At 41.2% G+C, this 20,474-nt stretch overlaps 1 protein-coding gene across 1 annotated transcript in view; it reads left to right on the forward strand.

Moving 5' to 3' along the window:
• Positions 1-20,474, forward strand: part of ASPM (assembly factor for spindle microtubules) — a 147,933-nt gene that overhangs the window by 59,205 nt on the left and 68,254 nt on the right. The window contains exons 7-13 of the mRNA XM_082266196.1: positions 3,940-4,185; positions 5,015-5,082; positions 9,441-9,582; positions 9,666-9,796; positions 14,912-15,087; positions 16,064-16,209; positions 16,805-16,890. Coding sequence (XP_082122322.1) covers positions 3,940-4,185; positions 5,015-5,082; positions 9,441-9,582; positions 9,666-9,796; positions 14,912-15,087; positions 16,064-16,209; positions 16,805-16,890 — 995 coding nt within the window. The remainder of the gene's footprint in view (positions 1-3,939; positions 4,186-5,014; positions 5,083-9,440; positions 9,583-9,665; positions 9,797-14,911; positions 15,088-16,063; positions 16,210-16,804; positions 16,891-20,474) is intronic.

Here is a 20,474-nt window from a genome sequence, read left to right on the forward strand (position 1 = left end):
CTCAACCCCTTAAGAGATCTATTCCATACTCACAATATTTAAGAATTAAAAGAAATTGTTCCTCTGAGAAAAACTTCAAAGAAAAGGCAAATAAATTGACACAGAGACTCTTAGAAAGGGGATATTCCAGATCATGTCTCAGGAAAAATTACAACAAAGTACAAATCCTAAAAAGACAGGACTTACTGTTCAAACCTCAGAAACAGGAAGAAATACCCTCCAGGAATCCACCAAGAATAATTTTAAATTATTCAACTGAACATGAGAATATTTATGGAATTCTAAAAAAACACTGGGCTATACTCAGGGAGGATCCTATCCTCCAACATATAGTGACACCAGCCCCAGCCATCACATACAGAAGAGCCACCTCTATAAAAGATACTCTAGTACAAAGTGAGTACAAAGGCCCCAATAGAGAGGACCCATGTCAACAAAAAGGCACATTCCCCTGTGGTAGATGTGATCAATGCAAAGTGATAGTCAGATGCAAAACAACCACACTGCCCAATGGTGAAATTTTTCAACCCAGACATTTTGTAAATTGTAAAACTAAGGGGGTCGTGTATTTGATGCGCTGCGAATGTAAGGCCTTCTATGTCGGGAAGACCAAGCAAGAACTAGGAAAACGCATCAATAAGCATATGCAGAGTCTCAATATTGGAGACCTCTATCTACCACTCGGTAGGCATATGGCAATTACGCACAAATACAGGACCCCCAAGGTAACTTTTTATGCCCTTGAAAGGGTACATATACCGGCCAGGGGGGGTGATTGGAACAAGCAGCTACTCCAGCGGGAAATGCGCTGGATTGCTAGGCTTGCGGCAACCACCCCCCCTGGCCTAAATGAGGCGGAAAGTTATAGGCCTTTTCTAGAGGGATTTTCCTCGGGGAAAACAGACTGAGGGTCCTCACTCTCTATGTCCCCTTTCCCTTGGGAAATATACTCCACACTTCATATAAATGTGGATAAAATTCTCACTTAGATCTCAAATACCTTTTCCTTATTCAAACTAGGACCATTACTACATTGTAAAACCCTCCCCCTCTTTTCCCCCCCTCCCCCCATCGTGATTATGTGATAGTACTAAGATACCAAACTTTATGAGATATCAGATCTCTAAGTGGGTCACAAAATCATCAACATTATAATATACTAATATATCCTAAATTGGATATACATTTAAACTGTCCAAAATAAATATGTGATGCATTCTGCGACTAACATTTTTCCCTTTTGTCACAGGTCAACTCTGGGTGGGTGGATTTACAACTACAGACCGGTTTTGGGTCTTCTCTGTGCAAAATATCCCCTGATTGGGGAATTTTTGCCCCTCCTGCCCCCCCCTCTCCTGTGCACCAGAGGTTTTTCCTTTCCCTCTTTTTGAAAAACCCCCCCTTTTCTAGATTCTGTTATCTCCTTTTTTCTTCCCATTGTGTAGGCCTACCAGCCAACGTGTATCCCTGTCCATGTAATTGACACCAACATGGCATTTATACCATCCTTTTTTTTTTTTTTTCTTTCCCCTCGGGGGGCTCCCCTGCAAATGAGAGCCCGGCACGGGGAGACATCTCCTATGGGGACCACCAATAGGCCCCTCAAACATCTGGAGAAACGAGCGTTTCCGGGATGTTAACATTTGGTTGCTATGCTCCATATGTCTCATCCTGAAACCCCTGGTCAATCTTTTCCAGGGGATATACGCATCACCCGTGCCTGGGGCGTTATCTTCTACAGATTTCCCCTTTCTTTAAAACAAGTGTCCACTAGCAGTCTCTATATACAATATAGATAGGTATTATTTATCCCATTCACAAGTTTATTTCACTTTCTATTAAAAATTAAATTTAATTAAAATTATCCCCCCTCTATGTATCTACCGCATGACTATACCGCTACAACTTAGGCGGACATATTAGCGGAGTCTATTAGAGAAAAGGGCGGACATGACGTCACCGCCAGTCCAGCGGAATAATCTCCGGGCATTTCAGGCGGAAATGACACACGTCGGAGCCTTTGATTTGGGCGGATGTGATGTCACCGCCAGTCCGGGGAACTTCCGGTGGTAAAAGACGGATATGACGTAACTATTTACAAAGCTCCCGCGGGAATCACCACGAGACTCTGGACACTTGGGTACTTAAGGGGACGCCGAGAGCCAGAACGGAGAGCTATCTCTCCGATGCAACACCGAACGCCTATCGCTCCGATATCCATACATAACAGTGAGTACTCTGGAGGAGACCTATATAACTAAAAACTCTTTTCTTAACTATGATGGCAACTTATTACAAGAGGGTTTTATCTTATTTTTCTCTTTATGTGACTATCAGGATCCATAGGACGAGTAATTTTAGATCACATCCTATATCTCATAGGATGATATGTTGCTGTCCTCATTGGATACGGTGACGACAGGCTTCAATCAGAACGGTATGATCGTCTCAGGTGGAATACCTACTTTTAACTAATAATAAGATATGCAAAATGTATACCTATATAGGCATATTATCCCTGTCCTATACCTTTCAGGCAAGGACTTATATTCCCATTGGGAAGATATAGGTCTCCCCAAAACCCCTGGAAACTGATGGGATACCCCACACCCTCCAATAAATTAGTGAGGTAAGAGCTATTTTAATCACATTACTTAATATAATATATACATTATCTTGATCTACCAAAGCTGAAAAGATATATCTCCTTTTCCCCTGATAGGGTCCCACTTCAATAAATCCAAGAGATATATACATCGGAAGATAATATTTTCCTGGGAAAAATTAGCCCTTTTTTTTTTTTCCCTTTTTTCCCTATTTTTCCTGGTTTCGTTTTCTCTTTTTTCCCCTCTTTATATGTCTACATGAAAATCATCATAACAGGTGAATTTTACATGAATATTTTCTGTAATAATGTTTATATACATACTTACATTAACCCTGGATCTCTGACAGTTGTAAATATACTCACTGTTTCAGATACAAAATAAATCTTTATACCTGACTCTAGCTCTCAACGCATGGGAGTTTCAATCCCCCCGAAGGGGAACTTTCTTTTGGGCTCTACTGTTTTGCAGGTATGTCTTTTTAACACAAGGGGTCTTTTCATCCTTCCCCTTTTTCTTTTCTTTTTCTTTTTCTTTTTCCCCCCCTTTCCCTCCCTTTTCTTTCTTTCCCCTCCCCTTTCCTCTTCTTCCCCCTTCCCCCCTTTTTCCTTTTTCCTTTTCAATCTTTGGGAGTAGGTTTCCTCTCTAGGAGTATCCTGGACTAGCAAGAGGCTTTCCAGGACCTCTTTAAGGGCAACTTGTGGTCGCAGATGCTAATAATACTTTTTACATGTATAAAAAACTTTTCACTGTAAAATGTTTATATATATTCTGTTTCTTGGAACTTACATTTGACCATGTATTTCAGGAACATATGCAGACTCCCTGAGGAAGATTTATGTACTAAAACAAACAGTTTGAAACGCGTTGGACTCTGCTATGTACCTACAACTGTATTGTATCATTCATGCTTTTTCGATTCTATGACTTAAACATGTACAGTTTATGATGATTGTCTGTTACAACCACAACCTTACAAAATAAATAATTTTATAACTACTTCACGTTAAAACTTCTCTTATGAGAGCCTTTACTGTTACCCTTAAAGTCCCACAAACCTAAGGGGGTTTCTCTTTCAATGTTGTGTTGTATGTACTTTTGGAGAGGGAACTGTACTTCTTGAACACTGACTAGATCACAAGGAAAAAGTGCTGGAATGAGAATAAAAAGATACACATGAGGAACCCTTGGATGGTTTTTCAGGAAGGTATACAGATTTATAACTAGACTGTGGAGGACACCAGAAGAGTGTAATCAGTATAGGATGGTGAGTTCATCTGGTAGCTTTTTATTGTATTGGTTAGTACTTTGATCCATTTTTTGTTGTTTATAGTAAATGCAGCTGCTCTGATCCTTGGAGCTGAAAGCACTCACAAAATGAGTGTACCAAAGGCTCCAACCAAGGAAGAAGTTTCCATGAAAGCATATACCGCCCGATGCAGGTTGAACAGACTGCGGAGATCAGCCTGCCGCCTCTTTACCTCCGACCCTGTGGTAAAAGCCATTCGGAGATTGGAAGTAGAGATTGAAGCACGACGTCTTCTTGTAAGGAAAGATAGACATCTCTGGAAAGATGTTGGTAAGGTCAAACTTTTTATTAATAAACCCGCAAGTAAAAATGCTGTGTACAGTATATTGTTAATTCATATTTAATAAATATGACCTCTTAACACGGATAATGTAATAGTTCAAGATCAACATCAGTTCCTTACCCCATTTATATAAAAAAAAAAAAATTCCCCCCTTGTGTGTAAATTATCTTTTATTCCCTAGGGGTCTTCAGTCCAGTCCTATGATGTCATGCTCCCCTCTTTCTCTTTTTTGTCTTATTTCAATGATGGCCAGTTCCTAAATACAGTCAACCGGTCAATAAGGTTAAAGATGAGGATTTCAAACAAATCCTACCCTTTTCGGACCACGTTCCAACCATGCAAGACAGCAGAGAAAGAATACGAATGGTACTTTTATAGTACTGGAACTGAATATCTACAATTGTATTTCTGTTTAAAATAGTTTTAATTGTAATGATACATTTCGTTTGTACAATTTCAACAGAAATACAGTTGTAGATCATTGGAGAGATAGATAGATAGATATAGATATATATATATATATAGATATATATATATATATATATATATATATATATATATATATATATATTATAGGAAGTGGGTAGAATGACGCAGCTGGACAGACAGGCAATTAGCAACATTTGTACTTTATTTGCAGGTTTCCTTTTAAGGATAGAAAAGTTTATTCCACTTTTTATCCTCTTCCAAGTTGCCCTTCAGTACTGGGGTTATAATATATTGCTTTCTAAAATGTTCATAACTATCATGTTAAAATGAGTATGGAACCTGTAAAAATATATATATTTTTTTTTCAATCTTGGATCAATTTTTTAGGTGAACGTCAGAAGATTTTGAGCTGGCTACTTTCGTATAATCCATTGTGGCTTCGTGTAGGACTGGAGGTAATAACTTTAACCACTTCCCGCCAAGCTTATAGACAAATGACGGTTAGAGAGGGTTTCTTTCCTATCCTGACTGGACATCCTATGATGTCCTGTCAGGAAGTGCTCAACAAAAATGGAAGTTCCCCTTGGGGTGGGACTTTTAAGGCACAAAAATGGATACAAAAGATATAATAATGATAAATTTTATTGAAAAATAATAACATATACAAATACAAATTTAAACGGTTAAAAACAATTGGCAAGCTTGGTATAATCCATACAGTCAAATGGACAGAAAGATACCGCTCTATTGAGGTATGTGCCCAACGCGTTTCAAAGATATAAGTCACAACTCCTTCTTCAGGGGCAACCTTAAAGCAGCGGTCTGTAAATGATCAACCATATGGGTAATTAATATATTTGAAAAATATTTGCAAATATGTAGTTTATACAGAAAGTCATGTAATACTGTATTGGACATTCAATGCAGATTAAATTCATCCAGATGAAATGTCCATATATCAAAGATACAAGGGCAAAAAGAACACTTACAGAGTCTGCCGTGTAACTGTTTAGGATATATGCCTGCCAATGAAGTTAAAAACAGATGGCTGGGTGGGTCTCATCGCTGCATTTGAGTGCGTCTTTTGGGAAAGTTGATGATTTGAAAAATAGAAGTATTTATAAAAGCATCCTCCAGTTGAGTGCGCCCATCAGCTGTAAGGCTGACTGGGGGCAGCTGAAATCCACAAAGCAAGGGAAATCTGCCAGGTGAGGAGAAAGAGAATAAAATTTGTGGGATTTTGTAGATAGAGTTGTTTTTATAGAACATCAGCTGATTGCCCTGCTGAAAATCAAATCTGCCGCAATATGCTGCACATGCCTTTTCAACTGTGAAAGAGATCATATAAAGGATAGCTAGTCCTTGGTCATAATTGTCTCTAGTGTTAATGGTGTTAGATATCAATGAAAAAAGAAAAAAAAAAAAAATAGTTTTGCATAAAAAATCCCAATTGTAAAAAAGATTAGAGCAGTATTCACAATGGGGACACAGTGGTTTTGGCATGTGCAGCAATATTTGAAAGCAGACAAGAAAACAGGCAGTTAAGAAAATAAATTTGGGCTTTGTTACCTTGTTTGTTTGAGGATTTTAGCAGAGGGTTGTGCAGCAAGCATCCACCTTCAGCGAGTGAATGGTATGTTTCACTCTTAGAAGGGGAGCTGTATAAGAAGGCTGTTGATTAAGTTTAGATGCAAATCAGCTGGTGATACTTACTTTGTGTCCTCCGTTTGGTCAGTTCCCTATTGGATTTCCTGGTGCGCAGTCGCCGCATAGACCTCCCGCCGCACATGCGCACTTGTGGAGTGCAGCGGAAGTTCACGCGGCCAATGCGCACCACCGGCACGGTCACTTCCGCCAGCGTGGAACGCAAACGGAAGTGAATGGGCGAGTCCGCAGGGGTCTCATCGAGAACCAATGGTCTGCAGCCCAAAGGCGGACTACCGATTAAGGTGTCCGCCCCCGTGCCGGGCTGTCTCCTGGGCACAATACAACTCAGAAGAAGATGCCATTAACAACAATGTGAACATATTTGTGTGATCATATCGTTAGGGGAATGTTTCCACAAAGAGATTCAACCCAATGCAGGGATGGTAGCACATCAGCCATCTGTAGCCAGTACAGAACAACGAATCCTCCCATGATTTGTATTTTAGGTTTAACAGAGCCTAAGAAAATGACAGAAAGTAAACAATGAAAATTTTTTTTAAAAAAACCGATTCCAATGTTTAAGAGATACAGAATAAGAACCATCATTGCATTAGATATCATACAGTGATAAATATTGGTTATTGACAATTCTGTATATAAGTGGGGTATGAGGCCAGTTTGGGGATTTGTAGATTGGGTGAAGAGTAGGAAATAAGGAAAGTACTAATAAAGACAAGGGGAGGAAGGAATTATAGATGAATCATAGGCAATATAGAGATGTCATTGAAAAAAAGACGGCCTATTGTTCCATGCCACCCGATGTAAAACCTTCTAGATAGGGTTTGTAAGAAACCATTTTGTTCAGACCTGGTGGATCTGTAGCTCTTAAAAGATAGATCCAACGAAGTTCCATCTGTAAAAGAATTTTATTCCAGTCCCCTCCACGGGGACTGGGATGAATTCTGTCTAAAATTAGGAACTTGATTTTTGGAAACTTTCCTGTATGTACGAGACTGGTATGACGTCCTAAAGGTAAGTCGGGGTTACAGGTTTTCATACTTTTCACATGTCTGTTCGCACGTTGAAAAAATGGTAGCTTGGTTTTACCCACATAAAAACAGCCGCACCCACAGAGGAGTAAATATACCACTCCGTGGGTGCGGCAGTTTGCAAAGTGTCTTGGAGAGAAGGTTTGGCCATTGGGAAGTGTTGGGTTTTTTGTAGTTAGCATGTAGCGACAGTACTTGCAGTTACCACAGATATAGGTCCCTTTAAGTTTGCAAGGATCTTGATTTTTATGCATTTTGAATTCACTTTGGACCAGTCTTTCTTTTAGGGCTGGCACCTTTCTAAAAGTGAATTGGGGATGGTCTGGGACGTGTTTACTCACTGTGGGGTCCAAGGTTAATACATGCCAGTATTTTGAAACAATTTGTCTTATACTATGATGTTGCTCAGAGTATCTCATGATGATTCTCAGGGTATCGTCAGGCTCCCTGGAGGTCCGAGGGGCCAGCAAAGCATTCCTATCGGATGCCGCTGCTTTTTTTTGTAAGCCTTTTTTAGGGTGGTTTTTGTATAACCCCTAAGAAGGAGTCTATCAGGAAGTGCTGATCAGGGGGCCGCGCAGTGGCGCGATCTGTTACCAGCTGATGACTGATCAGAGTACCTGCTCGCTGTCTTACCATGTGACCGTCGTGAGGAATCGCAGCGGGTCATATGACAGTTGTTACACAATGGATGGCTTCCTTTCATAGCATCCATTGTGTGATTGGTCAATTTGATCACATGGTACAGACAGGGCCAAGCACAGCTTATCTGTACCATGTGATTTAGCTTTGACCAATCACAGCAAATCACAACAAAACCGACTGATTCAGTTTCATTCAGTAAAATACTTGCTTATAGGAATGTAATACACTGCTATAAGCAATCCTAATGTATGTGTAAAAAAGAAAAAAAAAATCCTGAAGGACTCCTATGGTAACCTTATATTGCTCTGGTCACAGTGTGTTTAAAAAAAAAATGTAATTATAACTTTTTTTTTTTTTTTGTACTGTCACCAGTCAGTGTCCCTGATTACCACCACACTAGTTATGCTTATGATGTGCTGTACTGCAGTAAAGACAGTATGTAAATAAAAATAAAAAAAATGTGAATTATTATTTATTTTTTTTTTACCAAAAAAATGACATCATAAAAAAAACCTTGCCCATGCCCCTTAATAAATACCTTGGACTGTCTACTTTCCAAAAGTGAGTCATTTGGGGGATATTTCTACTGTCTTGGCATTTTAAGGCCTCAAGAATCTAGATATGCTGTCAGTACATCAGCATTGATCAATTTTCAGAAATATCCCATTGTTTTTGGACTTTCTATAACTTTCCTACAGACTAAATAATATACACTGATTTGGGTTATTTTCATCAAACAAATGTAGCAGAATACATTTTGGCCTAAATTTATAAAGAACAATTATTTTATTTGCAAAATTTTATAACAGTCAAAGAAAAGCACGTTGTTTTGTTTTTTTATTTTTAGTCTTTTTTTCGTTTATTTAGCAAAAAACAATAATTGGTGATTAAATTCCACCAAAATTTATATTTTTGTGAACAAAATGATAAAAATGTAGTTGCATGACTGCGCAATTATCATTCAAAGTGTAACAGCACTGAAATCTGAAAATTTGGCCTGGGCAGGAAGGGGATAAAAGTCCTCGGTGTTGAAGCGGTTAATATGAAGTCAAATTAAATAAACATGTCTCTTTAGGCTACGTTCACATCTTGGCGTTGCTATTACAGGCGTTTTTTCAGGCATTTTTACAGGCGTTTTTTTGTGCAGGCGTTTTTAGATTGAATAGAGACCAATGGAAAACGCCTGTAATCTGCCCAAAAAGAAGCTCATGTACTTTTTTGAGCGTTGGGCGTTTTGCTCACGGCGTCAAAACCCTCAGATGTGAACAGGGGCCATTGAAATGAATAAGATTTGTCTTGTTGGGCCTTTTGAGAGCTGATCCTAGAGCAGAAAAACGCCCCCAAAACGCCTACATGTGAATGGAGCCTTACTGTTACAGGTTTCTGCTTATATTTGTAGCTTTATATAACCACTTTGTCTTATTGTGAAGAGATGTCATTTGACCTTAAGTTTTTAATTTTGTGATTGGCAGACTATATTTGGAGAGCTGATTTCTTTGGAGGACAATAGCGATGTCACAGGCCTTGCTTTATTCATCTTGAATCGTCTCCTCTGGAATCCGGATATTGCTGCAGAGTACAGACATCCTTCAGTACCACACTTGTATCGTGAGGGTGAGTCTTTGTATTGTGGGGTGGGGGTTCCTGTTCAATCTTTTAATTTATTTGGTTACCTAGTTTCACATTTCGGTTTTCAGGTCATGAAGAGGCTTTATCCAAGTTCACACTAAAGAAACTGCTGCTGCTTGTTTTTTTTCTTGATTATGCTAAACAGTCAAGGCTTATTGATCACGATCCCTGCTTATTTTGTAAGGATGCTGAATTTAAGGTAGGTAATTTTCTTTTTTTTTTTTCCTCTTTATAGAATTATAAAAAAACAAACTATGCATATGGCCCTGATCAATGACTGAGTGGCAGTGCACAAAGACATAATCTCACAACCCCATAATCCAGTTAATTGGAAGTAATTGCTCTACGTGATCTTAGGGGGGGGGGGGATTTCTTAAAACAGATGAACCTGGTGCAGCTGTACGTGGTAGTCAATTGGCTTCTAACTTCAGCTTGTTCACTTAGGCTTTGACAATGAAACTTGGAAGCTGATTGGTTTCTATGCAGAGCTGCACCAGATTTTGCACTCTCCAGTTTTAGTAACCCCCCTAAATGTCCTTCTTTGTTTTGGAACATTCTGTATTTTTACACATAAAGTATCTCACAAAAGTGAGTACACCCCTCACATTTTTGTAAATATTTTATTATATCTTTTCATGTGACAACACTGAAGAAATGACACGTTGCTACAATGTAAAGTAGTGAGTGTACAGCTTGTATAACAGTATAAATTTGCTGTCCCCTCAAAATAACTCAACACACAGCCATTAATGTCTAAACCGCTGACAGCAAAAGTGAGTACAGTAATCCCCCCTCCATCGCGGGGGTTACGTTCCGGACCCACCCGCGAAAAGTGAAAATCCGCGAAATAGAAAGACCCTATTTAAATACACCCTAGGCATGTTTTGTTAACTTTTTAATAGCATTTAAAGGTCTTTAAACAAACGTTTAAGCAATAAAAACACATAAAAGATAGAGAGAGAGCAAGAGCATTGTAAAAACACAAAACTATTGTGCTAACAGTACAGTACTGTATACTGTACAGTAGTAAAAAAATACTGTACTGTACAGTATAGAGAGAGAGCAAGAGCATTGTAAAAACACAACTACTGTACTGTATTGTGCTAACAGTACAGTACTGTACTGTGTACTGTACAGTAGTAAAAAAAAGAGTACTGTATAGAGAGAGAGCAAGAGCATTGTAAAAACACAAAACTATTGTGCTAAAAGTACAGTACTGTATAATGTACAGTAGTAAATAAGAGTACTGTACAGTATTTGTACAGTACTGTACTGTACTCAGCAGAAAAGAAGATGACGATAAGCAGCAAATAAGAGCAGCTACTGTCCTTTTGAAGGCGCAGGTTCAGCAGGCGCTTCTTTTGGTGTAGGTGGGTTGTCTTCTTGCTGCTCCATGACCTCCACTTCTACATCAGAGGTGCCTGTGGAGGTACTTGGGGTGGATGTGGCCTTCTTCTGTTTTGTGAAGAACATAGTTATAGGCAGTTGCTGGGCGTGTTTCTTCTTTTGGGCGAGGAGGTTCTTGTACACCTGAATGGCTCCATCAATGCTGTTTTGGAACTGCAGTGAACGAACCATGTCAGGATCCCAATCAGCTAACATCTGTTTCAGGTCATTGGCCGTACGCATGACCCTGCCAAGGCGCTCAATTGACAAGCCTTCCTCTTCTTCCTCCCCCTCATGTTCCTCCATTTCCTCCTCACTCGCTGACTTGGTGAGTTCTGTCAGATCCTCATCGGTTAGTGGAGCTGAATGGGTTTCAATTAGGTCATTGACATCGTCCTGGGTCATATCCTGAAAACCTTCACCTCCTAGCAACTTCGCCAGCCTAATTGATTTGTCCACAGCTGAATGATGAACTTCGTCAGGAGAGAACCCTTTATATTCATGAATAATTTCTGGCCAAAGCTTCTTCCAACAGGCATGCAGGGTCTCCTTCTTCATCTCCTTGAGGGCCTTTTGTATGTTCTCCAGACAAGTTGCAATGGTGTAATTACGCCAGTAGTTCTTCAAATTGAAATTATCATCATTGTTCATGGATTCAACAAGATGATTCAAGGAGTTGCGAGTGTACAGAGCCTTGAATGCACGTATCACACCCTGGTCCATAGGCTGAATTAAAGACGTGGTGTTGGGTGGAAGGAACTCAACTTGCACTCCTTCGTACGATAGATCCATGGCATGGCCACCTGCATTATCCATCAGCAGAAGCACTTTAAAATCAAGGCCAAGTTCGGCAAGGTAGACCTTGACGGCTGGGATGAAACAATTATGGAACCACTCAGTTGTGAGGCGTTTAGTCATCCAAGCCTTAGGGTTATGCATCCAATAGACTGGTAGCTGGTTCTTGTTTTTATGCTTCAATGCTCTGGGGTTCTTGGCCTTGTAGATCAGGGCTGGCTTGATCATAAACCCAGCAGCATTTCCACACATAACCAAGGTTACTCTGTCCTTATAAGCCTTGAATCCAGGGGCTCGGGCTTCCTCCTTCATGATGTAAGTCCGTTTGGGCATTCTCTTCCAGAACAAGCCGGTCTCATCCATATTAAAGACTTGCTCTGGTTTGTACCCACCCTCCTCGATGAAACTCTTGAAGGTCTCATTGGTGTACCTTTCAGCAGCTTCTTTGTCGGCAGATGCAGCTTCACCTTGCAATGAAACACTCTTCAACTGATAGCGTTTCTGGAAGCGGTCAAACCACCCCTTGCTGGCAGAAAAGTCTCCTGATGAAGATGTACCTGTACTAGAAGTAGAAGGCTGATCAGGATTGTCGTTGTCTGACTGTTCGGCTGCGGCAGAGCCTTCTTCACAGCCTCCTTCATTGGCAAAAGTGTCGTACAGCTTCTTTGCCTGTGTCCTGATGATGTTACCATCCAATGTGATGCTTTTTTTTCTGCAATCTTGGATCCAAATGGCCAATGCAGTTTCCATCCTAACAATGGTTTTATTGCGGGAAGAAACAACTCTTTTTGCAGCTTGGTTTATGGACAGTGCAGCAGTTGCCCTGATATTCTTGTCATCCTTTTTGATGTATCGAATCGTTGATTCATTCATACCATAATGGCGGGCTACAGCAGCATAACTCTGTCCTTCCTTTATCATATCAAGAAGTTTCACCTTCTCCTGAATTGTAATGAACTTCCTCTTCTGTTTTGGCTCGCCAGAAGCCTTAGCCTTAGATGATGGGCGTTTGGGTGGCATTCTTGCGGGCATTCTTGCTTGTAGTTGGCAAAGGAGCACATCTGCACATGCTCCGAATCGCGTTACCGCCCCCTCTAACGTCACCGCGCTCGGTGCGGTCCACGAGCGAGGCATGCGTTCCACCACAGCCTCGCTCTGATTCTCTCATTCACCGCTACATAACCGCGAAATGGCGAAATATTACCGCGATATCCGAATTAATGGGTCCTAATTAGAATAGCGCGAATTACCGGGACCGCGATATCCGAATTAATGGGTCCTAATTAAAATAGCGCGAATTACCGGGACCGCAAAAACTGAACCGCGATGGAGCGGGGGATTACTGTACACCCCTAAGTGAAAATATCCAAATTGGACTCAATTTGCCATTTTCCCTTCCTGGTGTCATGTGACTTGTTAGTGTTACAAGGTCTCAGGTGTGTTAAATTTGGTGTTATCGCTCTTACTCTCTCATATTGGTCACTGGAAGTTCAATATGTCATCTCATGGCAAGGAGGATCTGAAAAAAAGAATCGTTGCTCTACATCAGTGGTTCTCAACTCCGGTCCTCGGGACCCACTAAAAGGTCTGATTTTAAGTATTACCTTGGGGAGATGCAGACTAGAATACTACAATCACTGAGCAGCAAATGAGATTTCCTGTGATGTAATTTAGTTATCTTGCAAATCTGGCCTGTTGTTGGGTCCCGAGGACTGGAGTTGAGAACCACTGCTCTACATAAAGATGGCCTAGGCTATAAGAAGATTGCCAAGACCCTGAAACTGAGCAGGAGCGCAGTGGTTTAACAGGACAGGTTCCACTCAGAACAGGCCTTGCCATGGTCAACCAAAGAAGTTGAGTGCACGTGCTCAGTGTCCTATCCAGAGGTTGTCTTTGGGAAAATTATGTATGAGTGCTGCCAGCATTTCTGCAGAGGTTGAAGGAGGGGGGGGGGGTCAGCCTGTCAGTGCTCAGACCATACGCCGTACACTGCATCAAATTGATTTGCATGGCTGCCATCACAGAAGGAAGCCTCTTCTAAAGATGATGCACAAGAAAGTCTGCAAACTGTTTGCTGAAGACAAGCAGACTAAGGACATGGATTACTGGACCCATGTCCTGTGGTCTGATGAGACCAAGATAAACTTATTTGGTTCAAATCGTGTCAAGCATGTGTGGAGGCAACCAGGTGAGTAGTACAAAGACAAGTGTGTATTGCCTACAGTCAAGCATGGCGGTGGGAATGTCATGGTTTGGGGCTGCATGAGTGCTGCTGTCACTGGGGAGCTACAGTTCATTGAGGGAACCATGAATGCCAACATGTGCTGTGACATACTGAAGCAAAGCATGATCCCCTCTCTCCGGCGACTGGGCCGCAAGGCAGTATTCCAACATAACGACCCCAAACACACCTCCAGACGATCACTGCCTTACTAAAGAAGCTGAGGGTAAAGGTGATGGACTGGCTAAGCATGTCTCCAGACCTAAACCCTATTGAGCATCTGTTGGGCATCCTCAAATGGATGGTGGAGGAGCATAAGGTCTCTAACATCCACCAGCTCTGTGATGTCATCATGGAGGAGTGGAAGAGGACTCCAGTGGCAACCTGTGAAGTTCTGGTGAACTCCATGCCCAAAAGGGTTAAGGCAGCGCTGGAAATGGTGGCCACACAAAATAATAATGGTGGACACTTTGGGCCCAATTTTGACATTGTCACTAAGGGGTGTACTCACTTTTGTTGCCAAAAGTGGCTTAGACATTAGTGGCTGCGTGTTATTTTTAGGGGACCGCAAATGTACACTGTTATACAATCTGTACACTCACTACTTTACATTGTAGCAAAGTCTCATTTCTTCAGTGTTGTCACATGAAAATATATAATAAAATATTTACAAAAATGTGAGGCGTGTACTAACTTTTGTGAGATACTGTATACTCTTCTAGGACAATCAAGATTTTTTTTTTTTTTATCATTTTTGGAAACCCAAAATATTTGGACACATTCAGCTGAAGCAGACGTGTGCCCAGTTGAGTCTTATGTAGTGTGACTTTAAATGACTGGTCCACTTCAACCATTCAAGTATTGAACTTCTATGCCTTGTACCAAGTGTCCTGAGCTGTTGTGTCTCCACAGACAAGTAAAGATCTTTTGCTGGCATTTTCTCGTGATTTTCTGAGTGGAGAAGGAGATCTGTCACGCCACCTTGGTTATCTGGGATTATCTGTCAGCCATGTTCAGACCCCTCTCGATGAATTTGATTTTGCCGTCACAAATATTGCAGTGGATTTACAGTGTGGAGTTCGTTTGGTGTGAGTAAAGTACATGTTCCTTGTAGTTTGTTATCAAAAGTGCTTTTAAGAAAAACATTCACAGTTCAATAATTAAAATCCATCTCCTAGGTGCTACAAAAAGCATTAAAAAAAAAAAAAGTAAAAATGATGAGAACTATATAACCGTATTAATACAACTCTCATCTTATGGAAGTCTGAAAGGGGAAAAAATGCAAAGAATAAAGTTGATTATTTCTATTCCACAATTGGTTGACTAAATATCAGGCTTCCATAAATGTTTCTTACCCCCATTTGCGACTAACTAGATTTGCAAACTGTAGCATTACAGGGAACTTGGAAAGTTTTCAGTTTGAGAGTCCGAGGTCACGTGAAGTTTTACAGCTCCTGCTATATTAACTTTTTGACTTCATATATTGGGCCTCTCCTTAGGGTGCTTTAATAGTGTCAAAAAAGAGGTCTATAAGTATTTGTTCATTCTTAAATACCACAGTGCTGCAGCATCTGTGTGACTCTGCAGCTGTTCCACATCAGCACTAAGACAGGTAAGTGAGTGATCACATAACTGCTGATTACTCAGTTCTTGATCTGTTTGGAGTGGAGAGCAGTGACTGTCAGTTGTTGCTCTCCTCTCTGCTCCTCCAGCACTTGCTGAAGTGCAGGCTGGAGAGAGGACAGGTGTGGTTCTGGTTCTGTCAAACACTGAATGGTGGGGCCACCTGTCAGACAGCTGGGTGGATCCTGACCATATTGTCAATCTTCCTGAGCCTGGTGCTGCTCAGCCTCATCAACTGGTAGTGGTCAGTAGCCAACAATCAGCTTATTCTGAATCGGCCACAGGAAAACAAGAGTAAATGAACTCCTGTCACCCTTGGGAGGTACAGCGCAAAAATCTTTGGGTATGCTTCTCTTTTAATATTGACTGACAGGTTCACTTAAAATATTTAACCTTTTTTCTGTTTGACTTTTTTTTTTTTTTTTAACACCCTTTTTATAGGCGAATGATGGAACTCCTAACTCATAACTGGAGCCTGTCTAAAAAGTTGAGAGTCCCAGCAATAAGTCGTCTGCAGAAAATGCACAATGTGGAAGTGGCACTTGACGTTTTGACAGATAGAGGAGTTCAGGTCAAAGATGAGCGTGGTAAATGGCTGTTAATCATTTCAGAGAATTTTATTCAAAAACATTCTTAAAGTGTTACTGTACCCACAACAGTAAAATCAGTCTGTATATGCAGCAAAGCTTGTTTATTATACTTACTGTGGAACCTAAGGGATGAATCCTCCTCATTGTGTAAAAGGGCTGTTTGATCCTGTTTTCTCTGATCCTCCCCTTCTTCCATAGTCCACAAGTCCACAATCCATCTCCTGTTAAGACAGAGCCTTTGGAGTCACTCTGCACATGCTCAGTTTGGTGTGTATTGCTAGAGTTTATATTTTTGGGAGGGTGCAAGTAATCAACACTGTCTAGACAGTCAGAGGAGAATGAAAACTCCTTCTACAAGCTTTACCAGACACTGATAGAAGTCACAAGACTGCTGATGAGAAAAGGTATTTAGCAGTTTTATATTCACTAAATAAATTGCATTTACATGTTATGTGTACTGTGGGAGACCAGATATAGGTAATGCAGGGTTCTGGGTTCAGTAACACTTTAATGTGTATATTGCCTATTCTGTGTCTATAATATCCTTTCTCCCGTTCAAATACTATTTTGCATAAATCTAAATTCATTGCAGGTAACTCCATCTCATCCAAAGACATTGTGGACAGACACAGAGAACGTACATTGGCTTTGCTGTGGGCTATTGTTTTAACCTTTCAGGTATTGTTTTTGCATGTTTGGGTGTGAAAATGATATGAAATTTCTGCTTCATGCTACAAATCGTTTTGGATAAAACTTTCCATATTTTGTAGACATTCAGGCTAACTCCTTTGATATTATTATGCATTAAGCAAAAATCGAAATAAAGTTGCCCTTTTGGCTGAAGATAATGTTGATTTTTTTGCTTTAATGAATTCTATGCATTAACCACTTAAGCCCCGGAAGATTTTACCCCCTTCCTGACCAGGGCCTTTTTTGCGATTCGGCACTGTGTGAATTTAACGGACAATTGCGCGGTCGTGCGACGCTGTACCTAAACTAATTTGACGTCCTTTTTTTCCCATAAACAGAGCTTTCTTTTGGTGGTATTTGATCACCTGTGCGATTTTTTTTTTTTTTTTTTTTTTTTTTTTTTGATCATGCGCTATAAACCAAAAAAAGAGCGTAAATTTTGCAAAAATAACAATATTTTTCACATTTTTTTTTCATATGAAATTCCCCCCCCAAAAAATGTAAAAATCTAAATTTTTTTATCGCGTTTACTAACAAAGGGAAAGATTTTTGTTGTTTTTTTTTAACGCGTAATGGCGGCCATCTGCGATTTTTTTTTTTTTTTTTTTTTTTTGCGGTACTGCGACATTGCGGCGGACAGATCGGACCCTTGACTGACATTTTTGACACCTTTGGGGTTACCAGTGACATTACTACAGTAATCAGTGTTATAAATATGCACTGTTACTGTAAAATTACAGTGGCAGTGAAAGGGTTAACTTTTTTTTGAGAGGGAGGGGTTATGTGTGTCCCTAGGGGCGTGATTTTAACTGTGATTGACTGTGGCTTGAGGTGTAGGAACAGTGATCCGTATGATCACTATTCCTACACAGGGGAGACTGACAGGCGACTTGTTTGCATTAGACGCCTGCCCGCGCGGGGGGGGGGGGTCCGTGCCTCCGGCGGCGCGTGCTCGCTCCCGAGACCCTCACAGGCTAGCGACGTAGTACGCTATGAGGGGCTGACCGCCGCAGTAAATAGTCGTGCGGCGGTCGGCAAGTGGTTAAGGTAAAGAAATCTTCTGCTTGCAGTTCCCCCCCAGCCCCCCCTTATAATTTCCTGAGCTTGATCTCCATCCAGCAATGTGCATGAGAGGCTCTCTTTTGGCTATCTCTCTCTCCTCATTGGGCCAGAGACACCATCGTTCCTGCTGCTGTCAATCACAGCCAGTAAGGAGAGAGCGGGAGATGGGGCCAAGCAACGCTCTGTGTGTCTTTGGGACACACAGAGCAGGGCTCAGGAGTAAGCCCGCAAAAGTGCCCCCATAGCAAGCAGCATAGTGCCATAGCAAGAGCCCAAGAGTGTCTGCAGGGGACTTGAGAAAAAGAGGATCAAGGCTGCGCTGTGCAAAACTATTGCACAGAGCAGATAAGCATAGCCTGTTTTGTCATTTTAAATTTAAAGAAAAATGAAATGTTTATAATCCCTTTCAATGCTCTGTCACTTTTTTCTCCTTTGGGGAAAATGTATGCAGGAGAATATGAGCATTAAAGGTAACCTGTGGGATATGGCGGCTGCCATTGCTGGCTTGTATTGCTGGCTTGTATTTTAACAGAGTTCAGTGCTGCTGTCCTGGCTTCTCCATTCAGTGAGTCACTGACCCAGGGTGGTAGTTGAGACTATTTTTGCATACTGTTGGTGGATTATGAACTCGCTTTGGGGATGAAGCCTAGGTAACTATGACTCTCCTGAAGTCATTAAAGCGGTAGTAAACGCCGCTGTATAATTTAAGGGCCCCCCAGGTGGGTTTTGCCATTATGTGCTAGTATGCACAGCATATTAGTATGGTACTAAGTAAATAGTACCCTCCAGCGCTGCCGTGGAATTGAACCAGCTGGATCCCAGTGCTTCCATCTTCTCCAGATCTTTCTTCCAAGTTCTGTGCCTTCGGCCATTTGATAGGCCAGGACGTGATCACGTCACTCCTGCACATGTGGCAGGAGTCTCATCGCCACAGGACAGATTGGGGCCATTATTGTTCTGCAGCTCAGTTTACATGACGGCTGACAGGCAGGAGGATGAATTTATGGCAGAAGAGACCAATAGGGTCTCTTCTGTCATACCCTGCCTGTGAGCACATTTTCAAAAAAATTCCTTTTACTTCCACTTTAAGACAGCTCGCATATTTCTTTACACTGTCATGATGGGCAGGGTATTTCAGTCCTGAACAGAAGAACACCTTTCATGCCACTTCCCACAAACAGATCACCTCTATTTCCCATTGTGTGGTTTCATCTTCTGAATGCTGCTTATTTGTTCATTATTTGCTAGTCCACGCATGCTATGGCTATAATAACACTTGTTTTTCCTACATAAAAAAATGTATAATCTCAGAAGACAACCAGTGACAGTAAATTATAACCTTATTCTTCAAAGATAATCCATACACTTGCATTACCTAAAGTGATTAAACGCAGATGAGTAATTGAGTAATTTCACAATATCATTCCTATTAATCATCTCTCATGAAGCCTGTTCGTTTTTATTAAAAAAAAAAAAAAAAAAGTACCTTTTTGGTTGTAGCTGTACAGCTATCACGTGAAATTATCTACTTGTTAGCCCAAACTCAAGGAGACATCTGGAAGGTGCTTCTGATCCTCTCTGATGAATGTTTTACACTACAGCATTACCAAACAGGAGGGGAGGAGTTGCAGGGTAAATCTGTGTAATTCAAGACCGGAGGAATGGGCGGAGGGCGTGACTTTGTACAAACTACATGGGCATGCTGTGCTCTTGCACAGGAAGGCTGTAAAGGCAGCAGGATGAGAATGTGATGACCTGAGACATAAACTGACCACGCTAGCATGGATCGGCAGCCATGCTAGCATGGTCAGTTTACTCTGACATGGAGAGACACGGGCTGGACTAACCAGGCATTCTAGCTCACTGGCAGCAGAAACAAAAATACGAGCAGTGCTCAGCAGATTGAATTTACCTTTTAAAAGATGCAGTAGCAAGGTTTTATGTTTTTAGGTTTACAACCACTTTATGGCTCCGTAATCTGTTTTTCACTCTCTTGCTGACAGTGTTGACTGTCAGCAAGCATTTAGAACCCCACTGGAAACACCATTGGGCGCTATCTATCTGCCAGAGTGTTGATTTGCTGCAGAACCCCTGGGGACCCCCAAAATGTTCTAGTGGACCATCAATAGTGCTAGTCCATCTCAGGTCCAAGTAGGAGAGTGTGGTTACATTATTACAAACAGTGGGAACATGGAGAATGAACATAGCCACTCTCTAACAGGAATTCAGATCACAGCAGCAAAAAAGGAATCTACGTTTAGAGGAGGCTGAGAGCAATCGAGGGCCCTTTTTCAGGTTAAACATTCTATTTAAAGGGGTTGTAAAGCCTTAATACATTAAAATGAAAAACCTTCTGTTCTTTTTTTTTTTGTACCTGACCCCGATCTGATCCAGTGATGTGCGTGAGCGCAGGTGCTCCAGCTGTTATCGCTATCCTTATTTGGCAGATTGATTGCCGCAGGAGTTATAGGCTGTGACGCGGGGGGGAGGGGGGGGCGAGTCCCACTGTC

This window comes from Pelophylax lessonae (genome assembly GCF_965119305.1).
Source record: "Pelophylax lessonae genome assembly, chromosome: 8".
Classification (NCBI taxonomy): domain Eukaryota; kingdom Metazoa; phylum Chordata; class Amphibia; order Anura; family Ranidae; genus Pelophylax; species Pelophylax lessonae.